Source organism: Salpingoeca rosetta (genome assembly GCF_000188695.1).
Source record: "Salpingoeca rosetta unplaced genomic scaffold supercont1.9, whole genome shotgun sequence".
Lineage (NCBI taxonomy): Eukaryota > Choanoflagellata > Craspedida > Salpingoecidae > Salpingoeca > Salpingoeca rosetta.
Window position 1 is genome coordinate 1,097,015 of NW_004754925.1, and position 14,143 is coordinate 1,111,157.

The following is a 14,143-nucleotide window of genomic DNA, read 5'->3' on the forward strand; positions in this document are numbered from 1 at the left end:
CTGTCTGTTTGTGTGTGTTCCCAGGCTGCCATTGCCTCGGGTTCGCCGCAGGAGCCAAAGCGCCTGCGAATGTTGTCCAAGATGGCTCGCCCCAACGGCATCGCCGCAAACGGCACAAACGCCTTTGTCATCAGCAACTGCGAAGCCAGCCCCCGCGGCTTCTGGGCGGTGTGTAGAGTGCGCATTTTATGCGTGTGTGTGTGTGTGTGTGTGTGTGTGTGTGTGTGTGTGTGTGTGTGCGTGTGTGTGTGTGTGTGTCTGTGTCTGTGTGTGTGTCTGTGTCTGTGTCTGGGTGGGTGCGTGCATCTGCCTGCCTTCTCTCTGCAACTGCCTGCCTTCTCTCTGCGAATGTCAGCCCGCTTGTGCGCGCGTGTGCTCGCCGCTGTAACTCTTTGTTCATCACACAACACACATGCACGCGTGCAGCGATGCAAGCTTGATACGAGCGGCCACACCAAGTGCAAGACATTTGCCGAAGTCAAGGATGCATATGCGAAATACTTTGGCAAGCCCGACGGCCTCAAAGTCAGACAAACACACGCACACGCGCAGGCACAGTGGCCGGTGTTGAGGTTGTGACGGTCGAGATGGTTCTGCATTTTAATTTTGAACGGGGCGGCATCATCATTTCACGTCATATATGAAACATGTCATAGCGCACACCCTCAATTTGCACATGTGTGTAACTGGCGAGGTCATATCCACCCACCCCAAGAGCGGTCACACTGAACCTTGCGTGCTGTGCTCAACCCACGAACCATCTAACGATATCAACCAACTCATCCGTACATGCGCGCGCGTGCAGATTGACAGCGAGGGCCGGCTTTGGGCCACGGGACCCGGCGGCGTCCGCGTGTACGACCAGCAGGGCAACTTGCAGGGCCTGCTGCTCACTGGTCGAAAGACGGGCAACCTAGTCTTCAGCCCGGAGCCAGACAACGCCTTGTACATCACTGCGGATAACATGCTGCTGCGCATGAGGCTCAAGCACAGCATCGCCGCCTAGTGGCTCTGCTCATCGTCCTGCCCTTCCTTTGCTGCCGCGGGCGACACGCGGTCAAAGTATCCTGCCAACCAACAAATCAATCAATCACCACAATGTTGTTACCTGTTGCGTGAGCATGCCTCTGGTTCAGATGCTCTGTTTGTTTCGTTACTTCCGCGTATTGTGTGTGAGTGAGTGTGTGTGTGTGTGTGTGTGTGTGTGTTTCGTGCGTGCTTGTATTTGTGCGTATGTTGCGTGTTGCGTGTGTTATGTGTGTGCGTGTTGCGTTTGAACACGTGTGTGCATGATGCTCCGGCTTGCTTGCACCACTTCCCTCTTGTTGCGTTGACAGCACCGGCCATGAACAATCAAAATACGCGCAGGCAACCACGCTGTGGTATCCTCGTCACACACACACACGCACACACACACACACACGCACACACACACACACACACACACAAAACTGTACCGGCAGCGAAAGTGCGAAGATTGTCTGGTCTCTCGACAAGCACGGCCCTGTGTGTGAGAAGCCATGCCGCAGTGCAGTTTTGTTAGCCCTCGATCCGGGTGCGCTCGCAATTCGTGTGATTTTCAAGTCAGGCTAAAGGCTGTCAAGTGCAGCAAAGCTTGACAAAGCTCCTACACACCAACAACATCATCATGATGTCACATCACATCACCACATCGAAGCACTCTCACTTACTTGACAAAGTCGTTGATGAGTGTTTTGAGCTCTGGATGGCTCCGCAAGTACCGCTCATTCACAATGCGAAGTTGCGCCTGCCCAAAAGAATGTGAGTGAGTGAGAGAGAGCGAGAGAGAGAAATAGAGAGAGAGAAATAGAGAGAGAGTGTGTGTGTGTGTGAGAGAGTGAGAGAGTGTGTGTGTGTGTGTGCGTGATCGAGACGGACAGACACACATACAGACACACATGCAGACGCACATACAGCGCCGCAGAGATGCAGACTGATAGAGCGAGAAAATGTGCGTGTGTGTGCATGATCAATGTGTTCAGCAAGCTGACGTAAGTGGGGACAACCTTTTGCTCATTGAGTCGGCTTTGTTGCTCCTCATCCATTGTGTGTGTGTGTGTGTGTGTGTGTGTGTGTGTGTGTGTGTGTGTGTGTGTGTGTGTGTGTGTGTGTGTGTGTGTGTGTGTGTGTGTGTGTGTGTGTGTGTGCTTCCTTCGCGGCCTTGGCTGTTGTTTCTGCCCTTGACCACCAGCGAGTTCGGAAAACTTGTGGGTATGACGGCAAATCGTCTGTTGTGGTTTATGGCACCGTGGGCACACCGCTCCAAGTGGTGGCGCGATAGCGGGCATAGTCGTTGCCGAAGAAGCGCAGCAGATACGCCTCCTCAAACTCAATGCGATCCCGGAAGAAGGAGATGGCCGCGTACGCATACGCCCCCTAATGGCAGCCGCACCAGGGCAGTGGTGAAGTTGCGTGAGGAACGAGCAGTTGGGGGGTTTGGTGCGAGAGGAAGAGACGAGACAAGCACAAGTGGGGGGGGGGAGGGTGGCTGGTCGTTATGCTCGTGTACTCCAGGAACAAGAACACAAGGTAGCCGGCTCAATCAGAGCAAGCATACGCCTCACAGCCACAAGTGCGACACATGCTGTAAGCGTCGAGCACACACACACACACACACACACACACACTCTCTCTCTCTCTCTCTCTCTCTCTCTCTCTCTCTCTCTCTCTCTCTCTCTCTCACACACACACACACACACACACACACACACACTCACTCACTCACTCACTCACTCATTAACTCACTCACTCACACACACACTCACTCACTCACTCATTAACTCACACACACACACTCACTCACTCACATATGCATGTGCATCAAAACATTCCAAGCACGCACACGGCCTCGCTCACCCTCTCGCAAACACTCTGGTACGTACAGTGCAGAGGATGTTCGAGAGCAGCACTTGTGTTCCAACCGCCCACAGCGACCAGCCAAAGTACGAAGGGTGGCGACACCAGCTGGCACGCCACATTACACACACACACACACACACACACACGCACACACGCACACACACACACACGCACGCACACGCACATACGCACACGCACATACGCACACACACACACGCACGAACACACACACGCACACACGCACACACGCACACACGCACACACGCACATACGCACACACACACATACGCACATGCACAAACACACACACACACAGAGCGACATTAGTAAAAGATGGTTTCACGTGAGCACAGGCAAGAACATCTGCGCACAATAGCATGTTGTATATCTCACCCATAAATGCCGTGCGTGACGAGCTTGTGTGTTTCATCCCGTTCAGTGGCAATGATGTGCTTGAAATTTGAAGCCGCCGTCATCATCGCCAGCTTCCGCGCCACGTCGCCAACCACGGCCATGGCAAGGCCTGTACGAACACAGGTTCACACACGGTCATTTGGTTGGCGTGAGTGGGTGAGTGAGAGATTCAAGAGGAGAGTGCGGGGAAGAGAACAGAAAGCATACCACGATGGAGCGGGCATAACATGCACACGAAGAGAACCACCAACACATGGTCACAGTCAAACACACATACACACATACACACAAGTACGCACACACACACGCGCGCGCACACATGCAAACATGCACACACACACACACACACACACACACACACCCGTGTAGAAGAGAGGCCGAAAGTGAAGCCACGGCACAAAGTAGGATCGAAGACTGTACTCAACAGCAGCAGCTGCTAGGGCGGCATGGTACTCCCGAGAATGGTTCAGGAGGAAGGCTGTGGCGCCACACAGGAGCCACACAGCCCATACGCAGCACGGGGAAGGCGTGAGAACACCACAATCGCTGTTGCAACTGTGCTCGCACAAACCACATATAACACGCAGAACTCGAGCAAAGATCCAAATTGTGAACAAGCAAGCACAAACAAACGTACAATCAAAGGAGAGGACGTGCTGGTTGTAAAGTGCGGTCATGATGTACTCTGAGCAATGGAAGACAGACAAGGACACAAGAAACGCCCCGGCATCTGCAAAGTTGCGCTCTTGAAAGCTGTGCATCGAGCATGAATGGTGGTTATTTGCTTGTTTGTGCGAGGTGTGTGTGTGTGTGTGTGTGTGTGTGTGTGTGTGTGTGCGTGTGTTCAAGCGACAGCACAACAAGCCGTAAGAGACTGCCTGCCAACAACAAAAAGCTTGGCTGTCGCAAAGGAGAAGGGACGCTGCAAACACATTCGAACAGTTTGCATTGCTGTGCGCACCTGTAATCTGCCGTCGCAAGGTTCAATCCCACGGAGCAAACACAACCCAAGATGGTGGACACGCAAGACGCGACGACATAGGAATGGGAAGAGAGGGCGACCAAGGGGACGGCCGCTGCAGCAGCGATGGCACCCGGGACCGTCCAACCAAACCTACACACAGACAGCAGCAGGTGCATACAAGGGAAGCGGAGTGTAACTGTGAGATGAAGAATGGCAGGGCGAGCAAAAGGCGACAAGTCTCAGTCACGCTTCCATACTTCCAGCCAAGTCCACCCGTTTGAAACTGACGACACCGGTTCCTGAAGACAGGACGCACACACGCGCACACACACACACACACGGAGAGAGAGACAGAGAGACAGAGAGACAGAGAGACAGAGAGACAGAGAGACAGAGAGACAGAGAGACAGACAGACAGACAGACAGACAGACAGACAGACAGAGAGACAGACAGAGAGACAAAGAGAGACAGACAGACAGACAGACAGACAGAGACAGAGAGAGACAGAGACAGACAGACACACACACACACACGCACACACAACGCACGTTGGAAGCGCAAACGAAGCAAGCGGAGCGACGCTGAAGAAGGCCGTGGCCAAACCCGCTGGAAGGGGATCCCAGACCACACCGCCAACACGGGCGCCCTTGCCCTTGCCGCTGTCGGCAGCATTGTCCTTGTCACGTCCACTCATGCCTCTCCTTGTTCGTTGTCTTTGCCTGTTGGGTCCTTGCTTTGCTTCTTGCTTGCTCTCCGTTGATGTTGTTTTTTTTTTTTGGTCGTCCGTCAGCAGCAGCAGAAGAAGAAGAACAAAACATCCACAAACGCTCTCGCATCCACACCACACAGAGAGACAGGATGGCTCACCATCACCACCACCATCAGCACGGCCAGGCAGCGTCCTCGTCGTCGTGGGTGCAGTCCACGACTGGCGGCTGGCAGGTCAGTCCAGAACGGACAGCACCGACGGCAACTGCAGCGCCCACCACCGCAAATGCTAAGGTACTCCCAATGATGAACAACGTGGCACGCGCACGGCATGGCTTGGGAATCATGGGAACGCGCACGAACGCATACTCGATCAAACGCTCACACTCACTCACTCACTCGCTTACATACACACACGTACATTCGCGCACTTACAAACGCACTCGCTTACATACACACACGTACATGCGCACGCATACGCACTCACTCACTCACTCATACTCTCATTGCCATGCATAGGAGCAGGCGTGGGCGCAGGCGCAGTCCGCATTGAGCGCCATTGCAATGAACACAAGCGTTGGCAGCCCAGCGCCAGCAACAAAGTCAGGGACAAGCAAGACTTCAACAAGCAACTCATCATCGTACGTGCCAATGCACAAGAACTGAGCTGCGTGCTTCTTGTTTGAGTGTGCTCTTTTCGCCGGGCTCCTTGAACACGTGTTCCTTGGCGGCAGCCATCCAATCACACGTCCCTTCAAACGTGCACACACATTCATCCATGCCACCTCCCCTCATGCAGCACACATGCATGAACACCACCCACTCATGCTCTGGCCATCCTAATCGCACTCACACACACGCTCTGCCCTTTGCATGATGGCATGTTCACGTGCGTGCAGAGCTCAGCCTGCAGAGCAACAGCAGCACCCGTACCAGCAGTACTCAGCGCAGCAGCCCTACGCGCAAGGCTATCCTGGCAGCACATATGGTGCTTACCCGCCACCTCCCGCTCCTCCGCCTGGATCGTCAGTCACAGCCGGACACGGATGGTACGGGTCCTACTATCCGCCCCCGCCATCACACACGCCCACCTCACCAATGGCCACAGGCCCTCCAGGCTCGTTTACCTCCATGTACCCATCCCAGCAGCCCCCGTACCCACCAACATATCCACCACACACCCCGCCGCACCAGCAGCAACAGCAGCAGGCGCCACAATCCCCATCCACCTCATCAGCTCAGCCATCATCTTGGGCAGCCGTAGCGTCGCAGAATACATCAGCTGCACGCTCATCCTCATCCTCTACCAATGCAAACGTACAGACCCACGTGTGTCTGTGTGTGTCTGTGTGTGTGTGTGTGTGTCTGTCTGTGTCTCTGTGCGTGTGTGTGTGTGTGTGTTGTGTGTGTGTGTCTGTCTGTCTGTCTGTTTGTCTGTGTCTGTGTCTGTCTATGTGCGCGACTGTATCTGTGTGTCTGTGTCTGTGTCTGCTGCTGTTTGTTCTACTTTTGCTGACCTCCTTATTCGCGCCACTGAAATACTTTTCCTCACGTGCGACACAATACCAATCGTCTCTTGTGTGGAACATGCGGCAAATGCCACTTCTAGGCCTGGGCATGGTCCACCGGAAAGACAGGCCCCACCCTCCTGGATGTGAAGATGTCATCGGCAGGCACATCAACGGCACCAGCAGGTCTGCTTGTGCACAACGCCGTCATCATTCGTGCGCCACACACACACACTCTCTCACATACTCACACGCACGCACACGCACACACACACGCCCTCTTGCTCTCGCTCCCACATCCATCACATACACGCCGATTCTGCAGCGAAAGACTCGGCAGCGGGCGTGCGCTTCTCCCTCACGACCCCAGCCAGAAAAACCCAACCTTCCACCCCGTTTGCCAAACACGTACGTCGACCCAACGCTTTCATGCACACATTGCAATGCTCTCTCCATCCTCTGCAACAGAGGATGATGTTCTGCAAGTGCGCAGCCCCTCTCCACTTCCCTTCACCCTGTGCTCACGGCTGTTGTTGTCTCTTCTTGCTTTGCAGGGGACAACGGTGTCATCAGGCGCCTTTATCACCGCGGACACTGGCGCCCTCCCATCAAAGAAAGCAAAGGTGCGTGTACCTGCCCACGTGTGCGCACCCGCACCTGTGCGTCCGAACCCTCCTCTCCCCCCCCCTGCTGATTTTCAGTCCATCCCTTTGCTTAACATACACAACGGCTGTCTGTGCTTTCCCGTGTATGCTGCCGGCCCAATCACCGCATGTTGCACGGACACACACACACACACACACACACACACACACACACACACACACACACACAAACACACACACACACACACACACACATGCAGAGCGGTGGCAGCAGTGGCGGTGGCGGTGTGTCTGAAGCATTCAAACAGTACTGCTTGAAATGCTACGGCAGCTGTGCCAACAAGAAGGAGCGCATGGAGATGAAGAGCATCCTCAAGTCCAAGTATGAGCAAGCAAAAGCATCGGGCGCAACCGTCGACTGGACAAGCATGCCCATCCCCGAGTACGTCATGCTCTCTTTGTTTCAAACCTAATTGCTCTTGTTGAGCCCTCTGGGTCATGTCAATGGCATATTTGTGTGTCATGTTCGGCCACGGTAGCCGCGCAGTGTGCATGCTAGTCGTGTGCATGTGCCACGCTTCAACACTCTTCACGGCATCTCGCGCTTTCCCAGCCTCACGCCTTCCCCCCTCCCTTCTTTCTCTCTCTCTCTCTCTCGTGCCCACGACTCCGCCCAGACTCAAGTCGAAGAAGAAGAAAGGCCAGTCCGCATCTCCCGCGAAGCATAAACGGACCGCAAAGCAGCGCAAGCAGCAGGTCTGATGTGGCAACTGTCATGCATTTTTCTGCTATAGCTCCCACCCGCTGACGTGTGCACGTGCCCATGCATGCTCTCCTTCACCCACTTATGCAACAACAACAACAACAACAACAACAACAAATTCACATGACTCGACATTGGTCACCTTCGTCGCCGTCCTCGTGTTTTTGTTCTTCATGCGATGCAGAGATCGAGCTGGCTCAAGGAGCAATACCAAGCACGGGCCAGACGCAAGGCAGAGCTTGTGGTGGGCACGTGCATGGATCTTGAGAAAGAATACTTTCGTATCAAGGATGAGGTGGATCCATCCACAGTTAGGCCAGAACCCGTCCTCAGGGAGGCTTTCAAGCACGTCAAGCAGTACGTTTGGGTATTGGAGAAGAGCGTACACGTGTGTGTGTGTGTGTGTGTGTGTGTGTGTGTGTGTGTGTGTGTGTGTGTGCGTGCGTGTGCGTGTGTGTGTGTGCGTGTGCGTGCGTGTGCGTGTGCGTGTGCGTGTGTCGCTTGCATTAGGGCAATGGCTAATGCAGGGGCGTGATGCTCTGGTGCGCTCAGAAAATTCAAACGTGGTGGTGTTGGCTACAAGTGGATTTGGAGCCAACTCAAGGCCATTCGCCAGGACCTCACGGTGTGTGCGTGCTTGTGTGTGGCTTGCTTAGAAGCACACGGTGTCGCTGCCGCTCTGTGTTGGTAATGTTGGTGTCTCTGTTGTACCCATAACCTAATTCTCTCTCATCTCTCACGTTCATACATCAGGTTCAGCATATCCGCAACAAGTTCACAGTTCAAGTGTATGAGACGCACGCGCGCATCGCTTTGGAATACGTTCGTACCATCTCTGCACGTGCAACACTTTCATCTAGAAAATGCGTGGCTGGTTTTCATGCTTGCTTGCTCACCTATCATGGCTGTATCGTGCCACATTCATTCCACAGGATGACCACGAGGAGTTCAATCAGTGTCAGTCCCAGTTGAATCGTCTCTACAAAGAAGGCATCGAGGTCAGCACGAACTACACATGTCATCACATACATACACACATACACCTACCTATACACACATACACACATACAGATACACACAGGACAACCTTGTTTGCGCGTATCCGCAGACACGCGCCGGTGCGGTTTTTCTGCTCACGTAGCAATCATGCGCATGTGCTTGCAACAGGGTTCAAGGGAAGAGTTTCTTGCGTACCGCTTGCTTGAGTACATGTACAAGCAGAGCGATCGAGACCTTGGTGCGCTACTGGCTGAGCTCACTGAGGATGAACGCCACCTCCCCAACATTCGACACGCCCTCAGTGTCCTCAAGGCGTACTCTTGCAGCAATTACGCCAAGTTCTTCAAGCTGTATGATGTACGATCCCATGCCCATCCAACCAACCGCACACACACACACACACACACACACACACACACACACACACACACACACACACACACACACACACACACACACATGGAATGTGTTTGAGAAGAGACACCTGACATCCATACTCATCGCTTCATTTACGCCACCCGATGATCCTATCGCCTCTTGTGTAAAGACCGCACCCGGCATGGCGCCCTACCTCATGGACATGCTCATGGTCCGCGTCCGGAAACGAGCGCTTGCAGCGTTTGCCAAAGCGTGAGTTCCTCTGCCCTGCAGTTTTCCCATGCGTGTGCTCTTGACGCTTCTGTGCTTGTCCTCCTCTCTCCCTCTCCTCCTCACACGCGCTTTCTGCACTGCACCCACACATGCGCTGCCTGGCGAGACCAGATATCGTCCATCTGTGCCCTTGACCTTCATTCAGGAATACTTCAGGTTTGATGCACGCGGCGACCTCGACAAGTTCCTCAAAGACATGGCTGTGGAAAATTGTGTGGCCAAGGGCGCACTCGACTGTCGTGCAGCCACACGCATCCTTGGGGTGGGCACTTTTTCCACGAAATAAACACTGTTGAGATTGAGCAAGGGATGTTTGTGTGCGTGCGCGTGCATGTGTGTGTGATAGGCAAACGCAACAAACAAGTACGCAACGAGAATGAACAAGCACAACAGGCTAGCTGTCAAATCAACTCGGGCAGCATGTTGATACACGGCAGGTGTGTGTGTGTTTACTGTAGGCAAACGCAACAAACAAGAACACAAGGAGAATGAACAAGCACAACAAGCTGCTGCCAAATCAACTCGGGCAGCACGCTCAAACGAATACAAGACAAGTGCACACACAGTCAACAGAGCTGCCAAGCCGACATGGGCAGAGAGTGCACGAACACAAACAATCTAAACAACGACCAGCATGCATACATGCGCGCAGAGCAATGCTAGGCATGGCATGAATGCTTGCAGGCAAGCATACACAACAGACAACACTTCACAACACTGCATGGCACGCACACATGGCATTTGCCAAGCATGGCGAGCATGCACACACACATGGCACACAACTCACGTGTGTAGGGGAAGCAGGAGAGGAGAGGCAGTTGGCACACATGCATGCCAGCAGAGAGGAAGGGATGTTTGCCAACGGAAAAAACCACAAAGCAGGTGTTGTTGGCAAACAAGACAAAACCACATGAGAAGGCAAATTAGGAAGGACTCAACACAAAACAGAAACTCACTCACTCTCAACACTCCCCCTCAACTGCCTTCCTCTGCTCCGTCTCAGCCGTCGAGGTTCCCACCAGTCGTGGCAGGTGCTGCTCGAAGGTCTGCTTGTCCAGTGCCTTGGTCAGCGCGTCGGCAACCATCTGCGTGCCGGGACAGTGCTGCAGCACAATGGTTCCGTCGGCGATGAGCTCCCGCACGAAGTGGTGGCGTACCCGGATGTGCTTCGTGCGCGGCTTGGTGACGTGGTCGTTGCCGATGGCGATGGCCGCCTGGTTATCTGTCAGCATCTTGGTGGCTCCAGCCTCGGGCTCGTCGAGGTCCATGAGCAGCTGCCGCAGGAAGACGACGTCCTGCGCTGCTGCGGAGATGGCCATGTACTCGGCCTCAGCGGTGCTCAGCGCACCCGTGGGTTGCAGCCGGCTGCTCCAAGACACAAGACAGCCGTTGATGTAGCAGGTGAAGCCCGTCGTGGAGCGGCCCGTCAGCTGGTCGGTGCCGAAGCTGGCATCGCTGTAGCACACAAGGTCCAGCGGCTGGTCCTTGCGCGTGCCGCTGCGTCGCTTGAAGAGGAGGCCGTGCTCGCTCGTCGCCTTCAGGTACCGCACGACGTGCTTGGCTGCCTGCCAGTGGACCGTCGTGTAACGGTCCATGTAACGGCAGAGCAGTCCGCACGCGAAGCTGACGTCTGGTCTCGTGCGGTTGGCCAGGTACAGGAGCGAGCCCACGAGGTTGCGGAAAGGCAGGCGTCGGTCGGGCTGCTCGCTGATGCTGGAGGCGTCGATGCCAACGCGCATGGGCGTGGACACGCTGGCTGCCGCTGCCAGGTTGTAGTCGTTGACGATGTCGTTGATGGCCTGTGTCTGCGCAATGTGCAACACCCCGTCAGCTGGTGACGTCAGGTGAAGGCCCAGGTACCAGGTGAGCGGGCCCAGGTCCTCTGCCTCGAAGCTCTCCTTGATCTGCTGCTTGCAGGCACGGATGTGGCGCTCGCTGCTGCCGCTGATGATGAGGTCGTCGACGTACGTGATGATCCATGTGCGCTGTCCGTCGTCGTGGAGCTTGGTGAAGAGGCAAGCGTCGACGTTGCTCTGCGCCCATCCGTTGGTCTTGAGGAAGGTGTGCAGCTTCTTGGCCCATGCACGGCCAGCTTGCTTGAGACCGTAGAGCGGCTTGAGCAGCCGGCACACCTTGCCCGCGTAGCGTTGAGCGCCGTCGCCGATGTCGGTGAAGTGCGGCGGCAGCTCCATGTACAGCTCCTCCTTGAGATCAGCCTGCAGGTAAGCCGACTTGAAGTCAAGCTGGTGCAGCTGGTGCTGTCGTTGCAGGGAGACGGCGAGTACAGTGAGGATGGTCTTGGCTGCTGGTGTTGGGGCGTAGGTCTGGTCGAAGTCGATGCCCGGTCGCTGGCTGAAGCCCTTGGCGACCCAGCGTGCCTTGAAGCGCGTCGGCGTGCCTTCCGCATCACGCTTCACCTTGAAGACGAAGCGTGACTTGAGAGGCGTGTGCTGCCGTGGCACGGCGCTGCGTGGGATGAGCTTGATGACGCCGTTGCGCTCCATGGCTCCGATCTCCTCCAAGCACGCCTGAGTCCACTGCTTGCGTTGCTGGCTCTTAAGTGCCTGCTTGATGCTTGCAGGCTCCGTGAGGCTGGTGTCGTCACTGCTGCTTGCTGTGAACGCGCCTGCCTCGGTGTCGCTTGCATCTGTTGTGTCGGGGTCGTAGTTGGCGTCGTTGTTGTCGCTGCTGCTGTCGTTGTCGAAGTCCGTGAGCAGAAAGTCTGTCTCGACATCGTCGTCCTGGTCCTCGTCGATGTGAACCGTTGGTGGCTCACCGTCAGTGGTGCTGTTGCTGCTGTCACGTGCACTGGGAAGCTGGAGCATGGACGATGTCGTGGATGTCTGCACTTGCTCCTCCCCCTCATCCATGACATCGGCCTTGGAGAAGGGAAGGAAGCGGACGTGGATGGAGGACACAACGGTGTTTGTGTCTGCGAAGTAGACGAGGTGGCTGTTGCTGCTGCTGTTGTGGCCGACGTAGATGCCTCGACGACCCTTGGGCTGCAGGCGTCCGCGCTGTGTGCTGATGTGGACGACGGCCGGCTGCCCGAAGATGTGCAGCTGCGGCACGTGCTTGGGCAGCGAGCCCGTGACAATCTGCAGCGGTGTCTTGCCGTGGAGGGAAGGGCGAGGCATGTTGTTGAGGATGTGGAGGGCGTGGTTGCAGGCGAGGCTCCAGTACGATGCGTCAAGGCCTGCACCCGTGATCATGGCTCGCACCATGTCGGAGAGGGTGCGCACCTGTCGCTCGACGATGCCGTTCTGCGCCTGGGTGTACGGCGGGGACTGCTGGTGCTGCTTCAGGTGCTTCTTGACGATGGCCTGGAAGTCAGCTCCGAGGAAGATGGCATCGGAATCCGTCTGGAGTGCTGTTGTTGTGGGCGAGATGGGGAGCTTGGTCTCGCGCAGGAAAGACTGGAACGCGGCAACTGCGTCCTTCTTGGCGTTGAGATGGACTGCATGCAGGAGCTTGCTGCCCTCATCGACGATGACGAGGCTGTAGCGCTTGCCCGTGGGTGAGTCCGCGGTCCAGTCGACGATGTCGGCGTGGATGCGCTCGCCGGGCACCTGTGTGCGCTCCGCGTGCTTGCTGACGCTGTGACGAGTGCTCTTGGTCACTGCACACGTTGCGCACTGCTTGCTGCTGATGGCGTTGCGATCGTCGATGCCCATCAGCTTGCAGTACTGCTGCACGTCGTTGTCGTTGCGGTGGCCAAGCACCTCATGCATCGATGGTGTCTGCACCTTGCTCTGGGCTGCAGGAGCTGCTGCGGGTTGCTGTGGTTGCTTGCAGGCATCGGCGGTGAGACCGTGTGCCGTGGATGGACCAACAGCAACAATGGGCCAGCATCGGAGGCTGCTGCGCTCCTTCAGCTTGACCTCGGCTCCGTGGCTGAAGCGCACGTAGTGCCCATCAGCGCCATCACGCTGCGAGTGGCCCGTTGGCCTGCCGCTGCTGTCCCTGGTCAGACGACCGAGGGCGATGAGGTTGGCCTGGCCCTCGGGCACGTAGAGGCACTCCTGTAGCACAATCTGCATCGTGGCTCCGCTCGTCGTGCGTGCATGCAACAGCACAGAGCCAACACCGCGCACGGGCACACGTGTGCCGCCAAACGCAGTGATATGGCGTGGATGGTGCTGTTGCAGGTGCGGTGTCAGCTCCACGAAGGCGTCCTTGACGAAGGTGAGGTGGTGTGAAGCACCCGTGTCTGCAAGCCACGTGAGTGGGTCATGCAGCTGCGTGGGTGTAGTAGCTGTGGCAGCGACGAAGGTTGCTGCGTCTTGACCATGTTGATGCTGTGTCTGTGCAGTGAAGCCTGTTGCTCCGTTGTCGCGTTGCTTCTTGCGACACTCTGCTGCACGGTGTCCATACTTGCCACAGTAGTGACAGTTGCCACGGAAGCGGCGCCCCTTGCCGTTGCTGTTGCCGTTGCTGTTGCCATTGTTGCGTCCCTGGCGTCCGTGGTTGTTGCTGTTGTTGGAGAAGCCGCGCCTTCCGCCTCTGCGTGGCGGTGCGCTTGCCATGAGGCCGCCTGCCTGCGGCTGTGTGCGTGAACCACGCATCTGCTGCTCCAGCTGCTGCAGCCTGATGCTGAGCTCGAGGAGGGAGGGGAAGCGGCCACTGGCAAAGTAGGGAAGCGTGAGCGGG

At 56.1% G+C, this 14,143-nt stretch overlaps 4 protein-coding genes across 4 annotated transcripts in view; 2 read left to right on the plus strand and 2 right to left on the minus strand.

Annotated features, from left to right (window-relative positions):
• The window catches only part of PTSG_04136 (uncharacterized protein), a 2,661-nt gene extending 1,447 nt beyond the window's left edge, over positions 1-1,214 (plus strand). The window contains exons 4-6 of the mRNA XM_004994974.1: positions 25-168; positions 427-525; positions 806-1,214. Of these exons, the coding sequence (XP_004995031.1) occupies positions 25-168; positions 427-525; positions 806-1,006 (444 nt within the window). The 3' untranslated portion in view covers positions 1,007-1,214. The remainder of the gene's footprint in view (positions 1-24; positions 169-426; positions 526-805) is intronic.
• Positions 1,215-2,245: 1,031 nt separating this feature from the next.
• Positions 2,246-5,057, minus strand: PTSG_04137 (uncharacterized protein). Its single transcript, XM_004994975.1, has 7 exons — positions 4,808-5,057; positions 4,256-4,408; positions 3,932-4,047; positions 3,656-3,772; positions 3,274-3,403; positions 2,904-2,985; positions 2,246-2,397 (listed from the first exon to the last, which is right to left on the minus strand). The coding sequence occupies exons 1-7, from the start codon at positions 4,951-4,953 to the stop codon at positions 2,260-2,262; spliced, it is 882 nt and encodes a 293-aa protein (XP_004995032.1). The 5' UTR covers positions 4,954-5,057; the 3' UTR covers positions 2,246-2,259.
• A 12-nt stretch (positions 5,058-5,069) lies between these two features.
• Positions 5,070-9,794, plus strand: PTSG_04138 (uncharacterized protein). Its single transcript, XM_004994976.1, has 15 exons — positions 5,070-5,261; positions 5,487-5,608; positions 5,867-6,284; positions 6,577-6,661; positions 6,801-6,883; positions 7,030-7,098; positions 7,341-7,522; positions 7,758-7,836; positions 8,028-8,200; positions 8,396-8,468; positions 8,597-8,665; positions 8,776-8,841; positions 9,011-9,199; positions 9,390-9,472; positions 9,605-9,794. Exons 1-15 carry the CDS (start codon positions 5,118-5,120, stop codon positions 9,777-9,779), a joined length of 2,010 nt encoding a protein of 669 aa, XP_004995033.1. The 5' UTR covers positions 5,070-5,117; the 3' UTR covers positions 9,780-9,794.
• A 661-nt stretch (positions 9,795-10,455) lies between these two features.
• The window catches only part of PTSG_12130 (uncharacterized protein), a gene marked incomplete at both ends in the record, with an annotated part of 14,561 nt that continues 10,873 nt past the window's right edge, over positions 10,456-14,143 (minus strand). Inside the window, one exon of the mRNA XM_004994977.1 lies at positions 10,456-14,116. Within this exon, the coding sequence (XP_004995034.1) occupies positions 10,456-14,116 (3,661 nt within the window). The remainder of the gene's footprint in view (positions 14,117-14,143) is intronic.

Bases quoted from the DNA above. Each gene is read 5' to 3' on its own strand.
- PTSG_04137 (XM_004994975.1), bottom strand. From the start codon at position 4,953: ATGAGTGGACGTGACAAGGACAATGCTGCCGACAGCGGCAAGGGCAAG. The intron at 3,773-3,931 runs GTACGTTTGTTT...GTGGCGCCACAG, and splicing joins GCACGTCCTCTCCTTTGATT to CCTTCCTCCTGAACCATTCT. The intron at 2,986-3,273 runs GTGAGATATACA...GTGGCGTGCCAG, and splicing joins GTCACGCACGGCATTTATGG to CTGGTGTCGCCACCCTTCGT.
- PTSG_04138 (XM_004994976.1), top strand. From the start codon at position 5,118: ATGGCTCACCATCACCACCACCATCAGCACGGCCAGGCAGCGTCCTCG. The intron at 6,884-7,029 runs GTACGTCGACCC...CTTGCTTTGCAG, and splicing joins CCACCCCGTTTGCCAAACAC to GGGACAACGGTGTCATCAGG. The intron at 7,837-8,027 runs GTCTGATGTGGC...CATGCGATGCAG, and splicing joins CAAAGCAGCGCAAGCAGCAG to AGATCGAGCTGGCTCAAGGA.